Genomic DNA, 15,811 nt, shown 5'->3' with positions numbered 1-15,811 from the left:
TTATCTATAATGGTTCTATTGATTTTTACCACTGTCAGCAGTGTGATGCTTGACTGGGTCCTTGCAAGGCCATTCAGTTTGTGCTGGTGTGCCAAAGGACTGACTCAGCAAACTGAGAAATGAGAAAAGGTCCTCAATTCCTACGTCTATCATATTTAGCTTTTTTATCTGACACCTCGCTGTGGCCAAATCTATTTTGAAGAGAAAAAATAGTACCGCAGTGCTAGTTTCATCAGATTCTTGGCTACACTATCCAGCAATACAGTGGAGCATTGGAGGTGGTTGGCCCACTGGAAACTAATCTTTTCCAGGGTCATGATGAAACATTTATTAACATTTTAGCATTGTTACTTGAAATTAACTTCTATTTTTGAAAAAGTGAAATATTCTTCTTCTTCTATTATTGTTGACTGATTGCTGCATTTGGCATATCGTACTGAGCAGCCAGTACAATGCGTCCAACACTGTCTTGAATAGCCAGATCTGACTTTTGTGTTCTGAAGTTTCTGATTCCATGGTCATCATAACGCTTTTCTCCTTTGCCATCATCGGTACACACAAAAAAAAAAACACAAAGAAAAAGCAAAACACACTCAGGCGATGTCTCACCAGATTTGCTGAGGTTTTTGGGCAGCTTTTTTGGTCAAATTCTACCACCTCATGGACATCTCCCACAAGGGACCTCCACTGTATAGTTGTATTATTGCTTCACACCTCTTTCAACAATATTATCCTAGTCCACAGTGGAGCTCCTTGAAAAAGTACAAACAACGTTGTTATTCATCCTTCTTCTCTCGATAGAAGGCTTTGTAGTGGGGCAGCTTTAGTTGGAACGTGCTACCACTGACCCAGTTTTGCGAGTAAATGAATTGCAAAGTGAGAATGCCTTAAAGTCAGACTTGTTAGTGTGTGCGCTTTAATCAGGGAGTAGTATGAAAAGCATCAGGGATACTGTAGGCCTGCAGCATAGGAAGCAGGAGGAAGTGATGAAAGCTTGTTGCAGTATTTCAGTGATACCCAAATATATCAACCTCTCAATGTTATCCCAGAATTTAAATTATGATAATAAGCTATGGGCACTTTTACACCATTCTGAATTACATAGAGCTGGTTGTGATTTGATATTGGGGTTACTGTACATAAAAATGCCTATTTTTTGCCCATTGGAATTCATGACTATCGTTTGACAATGATTGACCTTATGCAGAACATCTTAGCCCAACTGCTGTGAAATGATTGTCATCGTATTGTATTGTAATTTATTGTCTTGTATTTTCTTGGCAATAAGCATGGCCTACAAATAATAAGCATAGCATAGCTGCCATGTTGATGGAATGTCTTACTCATTATTAAGTCAACAAAGAAAGAGTTCCAGTTTTTGCAGTGCTTGTACAATGTACAATTACTTCTGACTGTCAGTGTTCTGCTTTAGCTTCCGACCATAGCTTTGTCGCTTAACACAATCATTTCTTGTGTTGATTTGTATTTACCACTTGTACTGTATCTAAAAAGTAATCTACATATTAAAGCGAGAAGAGGAGCCTTGCAGCAAGCAAGTTCTTACTTTCTTATATGTTTTTTAATAGAGAACAAAGTCCCATAGGAAATCATGTAAATTAAAATCCGTTCCAGAGTCAGAGTCATTATATTGTGAAACCTTTATTAACTGTAAATATAATAGCGTTTCAATATTCTTAACTGTCGTACAAAACCTAACAGCTGTATATGAAGACTTTTTTTCAGTTTTGCTCAATTCTTGCTGGATTTCACATATTATGTGTATATTAAGGGGCCTCGTGGTTAGCATGTTGGCCACACAGTCGGGAGATTGGGAAGAACTCGGTTCGAATCTCTGTTTGGGCTTCTCAGTGTGGAGTTTGCATGTGTGGGTTTCCTCCCACATTCCAAAAATGTGCATGTTTGATTAATTGGTGACTCTAAAATGTCCATAGGTATGAATGTGAACGTGAGTGTGAATGGTTGTTTGTCTATATGTGCCCTGTGATTGGCTGGCGACCAGTCCAGGGTGTACCTTGCCTCTCGGCCAAAAGTCAGCTGCGATAGGCTCCAGGATACCTCCCGTGGAATAGAAGTGGCATAGAAAATGAATGGATGTGTATATTAAGTATATTTTTGCATAAGCATATAGTATAGTATAAATAAATATGGTATAGTATAGTTAGTAAACTTAAATAGTGTCTGTAACTGAGCAACCACCTTTCTTATGTCAAATAATGGTTCTATGGTTAGCATCACTGGCACCCTTTTGCGGTGACAGAACAAAAAGCCAAAGAAAAAGCAAACAGGAGTTAAGCAAAAGACTCACAAGATATGATGACGTCTCATGTGATGATTGTTTGAAGTTTTAGGCATAATTCCGTCTGCAATTTCAACCATATTTGAAAGTCTTTAACTTTGGCATTTAACGAAGAAGCATGCATAACATTATGAAAAAATGTCGTTTTTAAAAGAGACAATATCGGTTGACCAATATTATTGTCATAAAAATGAGATATCGGATCAAATTGGTATGAGTTTTTCTGTCGATAATGATATTAACCGCACAAGTGATGATGTTCTCCACAGAGCAACAAGCTTAGTATGTCTGTGGTCGAGAATGATTGCCGTCTGATTACAAATATTAAATTTGCAGTGACTGTAAAAGATTGTTTTTTTCTCTTTGTTTGTAAGGCGGCTCTACGTAAATAGTAGCGCTAACTACTAATGACAGGTACCCCTGCATGCGCTTTCTGGCGACTGCAAAGCAGCTGCACTAGCACTGCACAAACAGGAAACCAAAAAAACAAAATAAGAGCATGAAACAGGAAACAATGTGAAAACCAAAACTGCAGTCCAACCTGTCATTTGGAACAAGACAGTAGGTAGTAAGGTGTTTTCCTTCAATACTTCTCATCTGATATCACACCTCAGGAAAAATCACACGCAGCATTTTGGCACTTTTTCTTTAACTTGTATTGCATATTGCAGTATTTGTCTTACTTTGCACAACATCTTTATTTGTGAAATGCATCCAGTAAAAGACGCATAATGTCTTCATTACACCACATTAGTTTGAGGGAAGAGCTGTTGCCGATATCGGTATCAGTAATGAAGTGCCTGACAATGTTGGATATTGGTAAGAAAGCCAATATCGAGCATCTCTATTTTTTAATGAGTCTTTATTATATATTATGATGTACCAGTCTAAAACAAACACTGTATTGACAACACACAATATGTAGAGGTGACAGGCAAATGTTACAAATAAATTGCAGAGAGGTGATGCTGGTTGTGGGAAGCTTCATCCACTGTACATGACGGAGCTATGAAGACATACAATATAGCAAAAAGTCATCTCCAACTTATACACCCGACAGTGTTGTTGCCCTTTGTTGAGGTAAGGCAATGGTGAGTTGATAAGAAGTACAAACAAAATAGGAGTGCTAGTCCATGTAGAGCTGGTGTTGAATTCAAACATGCCAAAAAATAACACTCTCATATGTGATCAATGGATTATTCTTCAAATACACGAGCCATGTGAGGATTTTAGAACAGTACAACTGGTAAGTGTTTGCTTGATTCATCCACAGAGAAACAAACCAGGGGAAGGAAATGTTTTGTCCTTTCACGACTGTCCATTAAAAAGGGAAGCTGCCTTTCTCATTTTTCACTTGTAGTTCCCTTTATGTTCCTTTTTTGGGACATCCTGGAATATTTCCAAGTGGACGGATCAGTAACACCTGTGCCACTTAATGCATATGTCGTCTTTCTTTTCCATGTGTCAATGTGCTTCTTTTGTGTGTGTGAAAAATGTCTCCATCCATCCACGCTTTCATTGAGTGCCTTGCAGTAATCCTGCAGGGTTTCCAAAGGCATGTCGAGAAGCCAGAGTCCTGCTGTAAATTAGACTAGGACATCCCCTGGAGGTTTCATTGCTGCCTTTATAGCATCCATTTATATTCATGATACAGCGTTGCTCCCATTCTATTGCACCTGAGTTCTGGTTTCCTATGTGTCACATGCAGGCCCTGCAGGAAGGAAGCAGCTGAGGTGAGACAGACGCTTGCTGTGGTGTGCTGAAATGAATGGCTAAGTCAGAAGTTGGAACAGGAGGGGGAGACATTCATTTCACGTGGTCAGTGCTGGCCCAGTGTCTCATGCTTGGATTTGTGGGGACATGACTGCTCCTTTAGGTGTCCTGGCGACGTTTTCTCTTGGCTTTGTGCGCATACAGGAAGTACATAGTGTGTCCAGTAGTGATGAAGAGCACAGAAATAAGAACTAGGATGCCAAAATGCTGTGGCTGTGGAGCAGAGATGACCATTATGAAGTGGAGCAGATCCATCAGGTAATTCATAGAGCTCTGCACCCCATTTACAACACCTCGCTCGGACTCACAGATGGTCTCCTGTAACAGCTGGGTAACTGTCAGGTCGAAGGACCATAGACCTGAAATAGAGGTGACATTGGGCTTTAGTAACCAATCTGGCTGACAACTCATTCATAGTCATAGCAGAATATATTCAGTTGTTCACACGAGGAGTTTTTAATAAAGTATGTAATGACATTTGTTTTGCTCAATAACATAGCATTGCTAACGTATTCACATTTGTACAACGTATCCTGATGTAGCCTCCAAACCAAACAATTACGGATTATAGCAAATTTTCCCAAACTTGTTCAACTGAAGACCCAAATTACAAATGTAATTCTTCCAATACCCAAACTGACTTAAATACATCATGTACAATACATCATGTACAGTGGATCCCCACACATTCAGCATTTACAGCCCCGTGATTTTGTAGATTTTTGGTTAAAAAAAAATATCCAAATATAGTTTTGGATTTCCCAGAAAATCTAATTCACCATAAATCGGTAATAATTTTTACATATCTGATAATACAGGTAAAATGTACCTATATATATATATATATATATATATATGCTTTGTGTTATTATTGGTTTGTTGGTTTCTTTTCATTTCAGCTTTTTCTCATTTTGCCTTTCGCTGTATTTTGTCATTTTTGCTATTTTTAAAATTGTATTTTGTTTCTGCAGTGATGCAATGACAAATGAGCTACGGTCCGCAGATGGCTCCTGAGCCGCACTTTGGGCACCCCTATACTCCTACTTTTGTAGCTCTTGGTCCGGGTTGGGCTTGTGGCGTCAGCTCAATGAGCAAACCACAACAATTTGGCTTGTTGGCTCAGTGTGGTGGACGATGCAGATTGGGGATAGAGGGGCCGGTCAATGCCCTACAACAGTCAGCCATTAACAAGCGGCGTGGAGGTGCACGTCTATGGATTTATATTTGTGCGTTAACTTTGACGTCACGAAGGCAGACTTTGAGCCTTATTAACGCGCAATAATCAACGTTTTAAGTGCAGCCACATCGCAGCAGCGCTCTGTCACTCCCTCCCTCTCTTGCTGGACCTTGTTTCGGTGTACAAGGCAAACCGGTGTATTTGTGTACTTCCGCCCGGGTTTTGGGGACTGGGCTCCTTGCTGAGGCTTGAAGGTTGCTGCCTGGATAGCAGCGAGGCGTACGGGCATGTGCAGTGGACAAAGTGCGTGCCTGTTGGTCGCTGTCAGGGAGGTGACGGCACCGATGTGGTAATATATTTTTTCCAAATGTTCTTACGATCGACCGGCAAAGTCCCAAAGATCGACTAGTAGCTCACGATCGACGGGTCGGCTACCCCCGATGTACAGCATACATGCACCACTGTTAAAAAAGACTATAATCTCTTTACGCTTCATTACCTCCACCAAGCGCAACGCAAAGCGCAACCGCAGTGTGCAGGTTATGTTTTTGCCATGCACACAAACAAAAAATGGTCAGAGCACTTGGAAAAAAATACAGGACATATTTCCAACAGGTTCTACAAAATATCAAATATCATTTCCACATTTCTAAAGTTCACAGATTTCTCAAAATTCCACAAAATTTTTCCCATTGAAAATGAATGGGACATTTTTCAAACTTACACAATTCCTACATTTTTCGACCGGTTCAAACCATTCCACTCATTCAACACTTTCAAAACAAAAATGTTTCACATTCCAAAAATTCACAATTTTTAGAAAAATTCCCACTTTTTGGTCATGCCGCTTTGTTGTTTTCTAAGATTTCTTTCAACGAGTGGCCGATTCAAACCATTCCAACATCAAACTGTTCAATACGTTCAGGGCATTCAGGCTACCCATATTTATACTTTTTTTTTTTTTAAATCTAAAAAAAATTCGCACTTTTCCTTAAAACTGCTACTACCTACCACCACTTCCACATTTCTCAACCGATTCACCGCATTCCAACATCAACTCATTCAACAAAGTGAAGACATTCGGGCTATTAGCCACAGCGGGCTGCGTGCCAGTGTGCAAAGAAAATGTTGAAATTTCTGGCACGTACAAACTTTGTGCCACCACAGCCATTACTCATTAATTATTAATAAAGTCACGACTGCTTCACGGATGCGGGAAGTGGTGGTGACAATGCATACCCATGAGGGAACAATGCGCGTCCTGCATGCTATGTTGTACACTAGACATAACGAGTACTTGACTTAGGTGTAAATAAGTCATGCTGGATAACTTATACGTAAACAGAACGCAAACAGCGTACACTTTTCAGGTGTACCCCCTCTAAATGTCACGCATTGCCACGGAGAATTGCGCGACAATGCGGAGGCAAAATTCGTGTATCAGGGTGCCATTATATATAACTTCTACACCGTGATGCCAATTCCATTTGTCCATCAATGGAAATGTTGATCCAAAATTGGACATTAATGGCGTCTCAATTACTTGCGACTTACGAACGTAACACCCACGCAACCAAGGATCTACCGTATTGCCATAACATAAACACAATGATGAAGAACACAGAGGTCATGAATCTACTACAACAATCCTGAAGGAAAAAATGTTGTGCACGCTTGATGATCGGTAATAATTTACAACATTTTACTCTGACAATCAGCAATCCAATAAAAATGTACCTTTAATCTAGTTTGGGTCCCTGCTTTATATGATTTATAATTGCTTTTGTTATTGTAGCTATTGTGGTTTGCATGGATGTAGCTAAACCTTCCATAGCTGATGTCATGTTGGTTCTCTTTAGACAACAACCTAGTTAAGACTGAGTCAACAGCGCCTCTGCTGGTTGCAGACAAATAGTGCAATTTATTTAATCACGAAGAACGATTAATCGATTAATCAGTTCCTACATCAAACCAAAAATGCACTGCTATGAAAGACCTGCTGCGAAATATTAAATGTTTGCTTGAAATAGATTTTTTTTTCTGACGTAGTTCAATCCAATAATATGATCAAAACAGAGGAATAGCATTCATTTAATTGCTATCTTGACTTATGTCGTTTACTGGAGAACTTAATCATTTGCAAGTAACTTCAACTAACTTTTGTACGGGTGTCACGAAACACCCACCTCACGAGACAAAATGATGCACGGGATTGGGTCCAGGAGAACAAGACGGGACAAGATTTTAACATTAATTTAAAGACAAGTACAATTAAATAATATGACAGGTCAAACAAAGCAGGTGCGCTTTGAAATTTTTATTGTTCCACAAATTGATGCTACACAATATTAATGTCAACATTTTTAAAACCAAATAAACCACTGTTATGATGTTGATATTGCGGAATAGATGGTTGTGGCATGTTTTTTTCACACAGGCAAGTTGTACTGTCTGTCAGACATTTGCAGCATTTCTTGCAATGCTGGCTTTTCAACTGTATTAGAGCAGCATTTCTTTTGCGTTTACTTTCTGTGAGCACACACTATTTTGCACTGTTCAGTTTGTATTTTCTTTGCCAACCAAACAACTCAGTGAGTGCTGACTGTCAGAACGCAACCACTGCATCTTGATATGTAGTTTGCTTGAGCTGAGCAAGTTTGTTTTGTTGTATTGTATATTCTTACCCTTTTCGAATAAATGAGGCATACTGGCGTTTGGCTTTGTAAGCATCTTTTTCCCTCCTAATTTCTACTACATTACCTTGCATTGCTCCTCATGAGGCTTCACTCTTTTGCTGTGTGTATGCTAGTAGACCCCCCTCGCCCACAGAGACAAAGCGACTGTATGACTGACAAGAGGTCTCACTCTGTTAGTGATTGTTTTATGAAGAATTTAGATGCTGAACCAATGAAAGGGTGAACCCTCTTCCTGCCTGTTTGGAGGCGAGAGACACGCATTCACGCTGGAGCTCGGCAAAATTACCCAGTTCATTTTCATTTATCGTGTGATTAATTCATGTATTTATTATTATCATTCCTGAATGAGAAGTCTTGGCAAGTTTTAATCATGAGAGATCTTGTGACACCGCTAATCATTAGCATTTTATGCCGTTTTGGACAATATCACAAATGATTTTACAGGCGGTGGTTAGCATGTTGGCCACACAGACACAGTCTGGAAATCGGGAAGATCTGGGTTTGATTCTCCCTTGGGCATTTCTGTGTGGAGTTTGCATGTTCTCCCCGTGTGTGCGTGGGTTTTCTCCGGGTACTCCGGTTTCCTCCCACATTCCAAAAACATGCATGTTAGGTTAATTGGGGACTCTAAATTGTCCATAGGTATGAATGTGAGTGTGAATGGTTGTTTGTCTATATGTGCCCTGCGATTGGCTGGCGACCAGTCCAGAGTGTACCCCACCTCTCGCCCAAAGTCAGCTGGAAGCGGCATAGAAAATGGATGGATGGATGGATTTTACTGGCCATACTGGCCGCAAAAATCCACGCCCACATCCTTTGATGTCAGATTTTCCTATCATTGTGAAGCAGAATTAAGCAAGCGTTGTATTGCTCACCCACGAATAGGGAATGTGAGCTGTGTTCAGACCGTGAGACAGGTTAGTTTTACCCTACTGATGATAGGTTGTTGCAATACTAATCCTGCTTGGTGGCCCTCGGGGCAAATCTAGTCCGTGAATGACATCAGAACGGCCTGCGGGTTGAGTTGAGTTTTTTTTTTTTTGCAGCAGCATAGAGATAGTACGATTTTTATCTGGCGTCGACACAGTGTTGCTGTTTTACTTTTTGATTTTATTTATCACTGTGTTAGGAACCTGGTAAAGTAAAAGTTTAAAGAAGAGGGTGAACTCTATCCTCCGGTACTGAACTTTCCAAAAATGTGACCCAGAGAACAATTAAGTTGAACAACCCCGCAGTCGGGTATACATCCAGACTGTTTTGTTGTGCGTGTCCACTCACCGATGCGTGCTGTGATCACACCCATGAACAACAGGATAATGGAGATGTAAGACTCAGGCGCGCTACCAGAGGGCACGTTGTCAAAAAGCACAGTGTTGTTGGTCCAGTGGATGGAGGAGCGGTCTGGTAGAAGTGGCTGATTGCTGCCTCCCCTCAGAGGATAAGTGTGTTTTTGTCTTTGGCTCGCCATCCCTCCAAGCTCAGAGGAGGAGTTCGAGGTAAAGTAGGGCATCAACAAGCTAAGATCCATGGGGCTGCCCGGGGCAAACACGGAGCACACGCACAGTAGCAAGCAGCCCAGGTGGAGGCCGCTAGAGATGATGCCGGTGTTGACTAGACCGTATGTCTTCCTTAGTCTCGTAAACATGACAGTCCCCATCAACCCTGTGATGGCCGATACACCCATCAATAAACTGAGGAGGGAGCCGCTTATGCCCTGAGTGTAGGCGTAGCCAGTTGTGATGCAGTCAAAGCCCAGCACTGTGGTGTAGAGGAAAGCCAGGCCCATTCCTGCCAGGAACACAGGCTGATGATAGTAGGCCCTCCATCCGTCTTTGCAGGTGCTCACCAGCCAGCGAAACCTCCGGAAGCACAAGGGGAGGTAGGTGATCTCTTTTAAGTGTAGGCTGCCGTCACTGTTGCCTTCTGCCAGAGGCTGAACAACTTGGCCTTCCCCTGAGGAGAAATGAACGCCAGTGAGGCAAAATTGAGAGCATGATGATGCACAGTTTTGCTACTCATAAGGTCAAAAACAGTCACTATTTACACAGACCTACATAAGAAGTGAAAAGCGTAATGTGCAGTAGTTGGTGACGTCTGCTTGTGAAGAAACACTGTACGAGGTTACTGCTTGTGCCAAACTATTTTTGTCAGTGCAGATGCGCAATAACCACAAAGAAACGAACAACAATTTACCAGCACCATGGTCCATCATTTTTGTTTAGCTGTTGTTCCATAAACGAACAATCAACATGTTATCTTGTTGCGTACAACCCCTGAAAACATCATTATGATTTTTTATTATTTTATCATGGGCCTGTATATTTATATGTTGCTCAGAAACTACTTAACTACAGCGGCCGAGAAGTGCAAAACACTTTAACAAACAGCAAAACAAGATACAAACTGAAAGGGGAATGTACCAAAGCCGGAAGTGGTGACGTTTTGACCGATCTGCTACGAGGATTTGATACCTTCCCTTTCCGTTTTCTTGGTGGCCAGGAAGTGCAAACACTTTAACAAACTTTGAAAGACTTTAACATTCAGAAAAGTAATGAACATTTCAGAAAACAAATCGCAATCGCGTTGTTTACAACTAATTATTGTTCATCCGCGACACTCTGATGGAATAATAACACAGCAATACAATGAAGTGCACGTACAAATACGGATTCATGCCCACTTATTTTGAGTAAGAGTGCAGATAGACATGTTAGACGTGCTGTTTTCATCAGCTACATTCATTATGTCTGACGCGGAAGATATGCATTCACCACAGTTTGATTATCTTGTTTTCAACTATTCCATGTCTTTATTCAACACACCATGCACACTCACATGTTTAGAGGTAATCATTTCAATAGCGTGAACTGTTATTGGCCTCCATTCCTGGTAATCTGGGCTTTGGTACATTCCCTTTCCTGTTTGGGTGATTGTAATTTTTGTCTTTTGTTCATGTGTTTTCTGAAATGCTAATTTGTTTCACCTTTGGTTAATTCATTTTCTGAAATGTTAAAGTGTTTTACAGTTTGTTGTGAAAGTGTTTTGCACTTCCCGGCCACCGTACTTAACTGAGTGCAGCATGGGCCAAAGAAAATGAAAGTTACAAATTGAATGCAGATGCATGAAGGGAAATACCATCAATGTCTTCTTAATGGTCTCCTTAACTTTTTTGGTTGTTGTCAACCACTTTCCAATGCACACTATGACATCCAGAACACAGGCCCCAATTTAAAAAAAAAAAAAATCACATTCATTTTTTTGTGTGTTGGGAATAGTACTTGAAATATCAACATGGACCAAAAATGTTTGTTTTTTACGTTTTTCGACAGAAGTTATGACATTTTCTTCTCAGCTTTATTGCCAGAGGACCTTAATATTATAACCTGATCGTATTGATGATCAACTATCAAAAGTCTTTGGCCAGTAATTTGATTGTTTTATTCAACGTTCTGTCAGCGTTCACTTTCAGTAAAAAGGACAAATAAATGAAGAATACACTAAAAATGCTAAACCAATTTTCATCAAGCTTCGTAGAGGGGTGAAACGCGTACCAAAGAAGAATACATAACATTTTGGTGTGGACTGTGTGGAACTCGCTCCAAATTACATTTTCTGAAACCAAAAAATATAAGAACACCAAAGCTGGCGAGAATTTGTTACCAATACTGGTTTAAAAGAATAAGATTTTACAAAAAAATGTCTGTATTTTTCTCAATTACAAATTCAATTGCATACAAATTGTAGTACATTTTTGTTCGGCCTGGATAAAACAACTGACATTAATGGCTGTCACTCACGGCAGTTGGTGTTCACATACATGTCTGCGCACGCACGCACACACACACACACACACACACACACACACACACACACACACACACACACACTCAAAAGCAGTCTCAGAGAGGCGACCAACAATTTACAGTCATGATGGTGTTACCATAGCCGATACATTCAGTGATAGATAAGACATAGCTAACAATGACAGCCATCATAATGGCACCCCCCTCTTTTTTGTCATCCTTCATAAACCAGGATGTAGCCTTCCAACGAACAGACAAATATAAACACACTCCACAATCCATTTTGTTAACAATTGAGCCTTGGCTGAGGTCTGCATGCAACATTCTTGTTACATGGGGTCATTATAGTATTGTTCAAAAAAGCATGTCTAGTGGCAGCCTAAGACTTTTGCACAATAATGTACAAATATAATATCACAAACAATTGAAAGTCGGGATATATTGTGGTTGTCGCCCATCGTGCATTTCTACTTAACGGATGGATTTGAAGTGAACACCCACACGCATACCTTGCGATCCTCTCCTCTCCATCCCTTGCAGATTGGTGTGATCCAGCTCCACCACTGGCGGTTTGACAGAAAGAGCAGGAACGATGCGGTACACCCGGGACAAGAAGAAGAACTCCACTATGAGAGACACAAGGTTCCATCCCAGGATGAAGCCACATCCAACTACATTGGAGGCCAGGGTCATGACCTGTCCCACCGCTAGTGGAGCCAGGATGTTAGTCACCTGATCTATCCGCCTCATGGTGGCATTCATTCCTTTTGATCGGAGAGGTGGAGGTTAAAGCGCTTTGCACAACGCGGCCATTAACAGCGAGTGAGTCCCCTTACCAGCCAGGTGGCCCCGGTTGTAGCCGGTGATGACTACGATCCAGTCCCGCTGGATGGCAATGGTCAGCGCTGTGCTTGCAAGGTTTGCCACATCTGCCAGGACGATCACCACCGTATAACAAACCACCTTGTGTAAGTTTTGCGATGCAACATGTTATTATGGAAGCACAAAAGAGTAGCCACATAGCTCACAGCACAGAGCGGAACAACAGCAGCAATAATCACAGCCATTATCCTATCCTACTGTTGCGTATGACTGAGTAGAGGAAAGGTGTGGTGTAGTCTACTCACAGTAAGCCAGCCATCCCAGATCTGCTCAATCCTTTGCTTATATGAGAACACCAACATGAGCACAATGCTACATATTGTCACTGAGATGTTCTGGATGAAAAGAGATGCATGTGCAACTGAAATAAGATGGAAAAAAAGACTCAATGTATAGAAGATATTTTCTTTGCAAAACCTAACCCAGATGTCAGTGACTGTGAACCTTATGCCCTGCTGCTTCACAGTCTAGAAATCAAATCAGGAACTGATTTACACTTGAGACGCCGGGGTGGAAATGCAATTTACCACATGGCGGGATCGCAAACCAGCACGCGCCCCGGCCTCAAGATTGAGATCCACTGATTTATATCCTGCTTGTCTGATGCACAGTAATGTATTCCAAAATTTCCAGGTGACTGTGAAATTGCTACACATACCTTTATTCCGGGGATTACGGTCAACCCAGTCTCCAATCAAAGCTCCGAGCAGGAGCACCGAGCCAGCCACCACGAGGCCGAACACTGCAGTCAACAGCAAGTTACGTCCATACAGCTCAATCAAAAACACGGAGATGGCAAAGTGCCACATTCGGTCACCCTGAATAAAACAACATGTTAGGTTAATTGGCGACTCTAAATTGTCCATAGGTATGAATGTGAGTGTGAATGATTGTTTGTCTATATGTGCCCTGCGATTGGCTGGCGACCAGTCCAGGGTGTACCCCGCCTCTCACCCGAAGTCAGCTGTGATAGGCTCCAGCATATCCGTGACCCTAGTGAAAATAAGCGGCATAGACGATGTATGGAAGTTTTTATTGTGGTTTATCCTGGCTGTTATTTTTATACACGTTTCTTGTGTTTTTAACATTTTTATTTTTTTAGATATACCTTGTTGCCTTCTGTGCCTTTCTGTGCGTTTATGTCTTTTAAATATTATTTTGTACGCCACTTTGGTGGTCCACTATGGATCTTTTTAAAGTGCTTTGCAAATGAAGTTGGATTGGATTGGAAAACTTCAAAGAACAGAAATTGTTCCTGACTGCTGCGTTAAATTGTACTTTGTGTGTGTGTGTGTGTGTGTGTGTGTGTGTGTGTGTGTGCAGGAGTTGATGCTTACCCACATTGACAACGCTCCACTGACATAGATGAGGAACTTAGGACCCTTGAGGTAGATAAGCGCTGACCCTTATAAGGAATGCATACAAATTGAATGGTGGCACATCAGATATGATGCAACATATTGTGTTTGTGTTGATAGGTGAGCTCACCTGGTATACTCCTGGCTTTTTTGGCTCTGGCATTCCTGATGTCGTCGGGCTCGAACTCGACCACAACGCCGCCGAATTGGGAAGACTCTGCTCGCTGGGACATTGCCTAAGAGAGACGGTACGCTAGTTTTTCTGGTTGTACAAAAACGTTTTCATTAAAGTAGGTTTGAAGCACAGTAGATCAGCACAACTGTCAACATTTGCATTTGAAAATGTTTTATATTTTACGGAAAATACGGGAAAAGGAGTGAAATATGGGAAATTCTAGTCTTTATGACAGAATTTCCACCAGCAGGCCTGACTTTACCAGCTACAAGATGTGTTCACCACTGATTGAGAGTTGAGTAGCGCTAGCCAACGAGCTAAAAGCCCGAGCTGTCAACTTGCTGTCTTAGGACGTCAGGGATTTAGGTTTACCAAGCGGGCTGGAAACTGTCCTGCTGCGGCAGTACCAGAGAGTACCAGAAAGTTAAAATACGGGCAAAATACGAGAAATTAATCAAACCGGAGGACGCTGGGAAAGAAGGCCAAAATAGAGGAGTTTCCCAGGGAAAACAGGAGGTTTGTAAAGCAGCTGTAAATCTTTAAAAGGATACATTGAAGCAGAAAACAAAGAAAAAGGGCTACAAGAGGCCACTACTATAGTAGGTCAAATAGCATGAGCATGTCTGTAGAACAGATGCGGCCGTCATGGGATGATAATCAAAGCAAAAGGGTGGCTGCCTCACCTTTTTTCTCACTCAATCCTTGCTGCTGCTTCTTGATGATGTATGTTGTGCCATGTATCCTACATTGGGAAACTCGTCTTTCCTGAGAGCTGGAATTCAAGCTGTAGTATTCTGAAAGGCTTAATAACATCACAGTGCTCAAGTGCACCATTGTATGAAAGTGCCAGAAAAGCAGAACAGGCAGCGGGACAACAAAGGCAGCCAGCATATTCCACAGCACGTGATACCGGGAGAGGACAATGTCACCGTCCATCCACTCCACAAAAAAAAGGATAACTGTATGTGACTGCTCCGAGTAAAAAAAAGGGCACACATGCGCATGTTCAGTGGGTCCACATACAGCAGGTATGCTGGATATTCTACTATGCTGTCACACCTGGTTACAGGTAGCATCATACCGTGCAGTTGTATTTCTAGTGCATCATTTCACCACTGATGCGTGTTCAGGGGTACCATCAGGAATTCTGGGGCCCATGGGAAAAAAAATCCAGTTGGTATCCCCATTTTTGTTTTTTAATAATTAGCTTTTTTGTGGGGGGGGGGGGCTTAGATTTGGAATTGTCGTAACTTCCCCCCCCATACCCTGCGCGTGTTTGCCCATGATGCAACAGGACATGATACATTACAGGTTGATGCAGATACTTGCTGGTGTTCTCATTGCAAACTACACACAGAGGTCATCCATGTTTCTTGATTGGGCTTTGCAAAACACAGGACATGAACTGCACTGCACTGAAAACATCAAATATCAGCGCAAATGAATTTATCGTTACAAAGTTATAGACTATGAGGTGCTGCGGCTTAAGGAAAACAAAGAAGAAACAGGTTTGGAAAAATACATTTTTAGTTTTGACAGTGAGAGAGGAGACAAATTCAATTAAAATTCCACAAAATAGGATCCACAAAATCGGTTTGTTAAGTAGTGCTAATATAAGTACAGGCGTATT

The 15,811-nt window shown here is 41.4% G+C and overlaps 1 protein-coding gene across 2 annotated transcripts; it reads right to left on the bottom strand.

The window, feature by feature from the left end:
• Positions 1–3,278: 3,278 nt before the first annotated feature.
• si:ch211-254p10.2 (solute carrier family 40 member 1) lies at positions 3,279–14,970 on the bottom strand. 2 transcript variants are annotated; one of them, XM_054781110.1, is made up of 9 exons: positions 14,865–14,970; positions 14,137–14,242; positions 13,986–14,053; positions 13,307–13,466; positions 12,894–13,009; positions 12,603–12,729; positions 12,276–12,530; positions 9,242–9,916; positions 3,279–4,449 (listed from the first exon to the last, which is right to left on the bottom strand). In XM_054781110.1, exons 2-9 carry the CDS (start codon positions 14,237–14,239, stop codon positions 4,190–4,192), a joined length of 1,764 nt encoding a protein of 587 aa, XP_054637085.1. In that variant the 5' UTR covers positions 14,240–14,242; positions 14,865–14,970; the 3' UTR covers positions 3,279–4,189. The 2 variants fall into 2 exon arrangements, with proteins under 2 accessions (XP_054637085.1, XP_054637086.1); XM_054781111.1 differs by lacking the exon at positions 14,865–14,970 and having other exon boundaries at positions 13,990–14,053; positions 14,137–14,197.
• Positions 14,971–15,811: the final 841 nt, after the last annotated feature.

This window comes from Dunckerocampus dactyliophorus, chromosome 7 (genome assembly GCF_027744805.1).
Source record: "Dunckerocampus dactyliophorus isolate RoL2022-P2 chromosome 7, RoL_Ddac_1.1, whole genome shotgun sequence".
NCBI lineage: Eukaryota > Metazoa > Chordata > Actinopteri > Syngnathiformes > Syngnathidae > Dunckerocampus > Dunckerocampus dactyliophorus.
The sequence above is the reverse complement of the archived record's forward strand: the minus strand, read 5'-3'. Positions and strand labels throughout refer to the sequence as shown.

Excerpts from the sequence above, each read along its gene's own strand:
- si:ch211-254p10.2 (XM_054781110.1), bottom strand. The coding sequence starts at position 14,239 with ATGTCCCAGCGAGCAGAGTCTTCCCAATTCGGCGGCGTTGTGGTCGAG. Across the intron at positions 12,730-12,893 it reads TCTGGGATGGCTGGCTTACT|GTGGTTTGTTATACGGTGGT; the intron begins GTGAGTAGACTA and ends AACTTACACAAG. Across the intron at positions 4,450-9,241 it reads TGTGATCACAGCACGCATCG|GTCTATGGTCCTTCGACCTG; the intron begins GTGAGTGGACAC and ends CCTCTATTTCAG.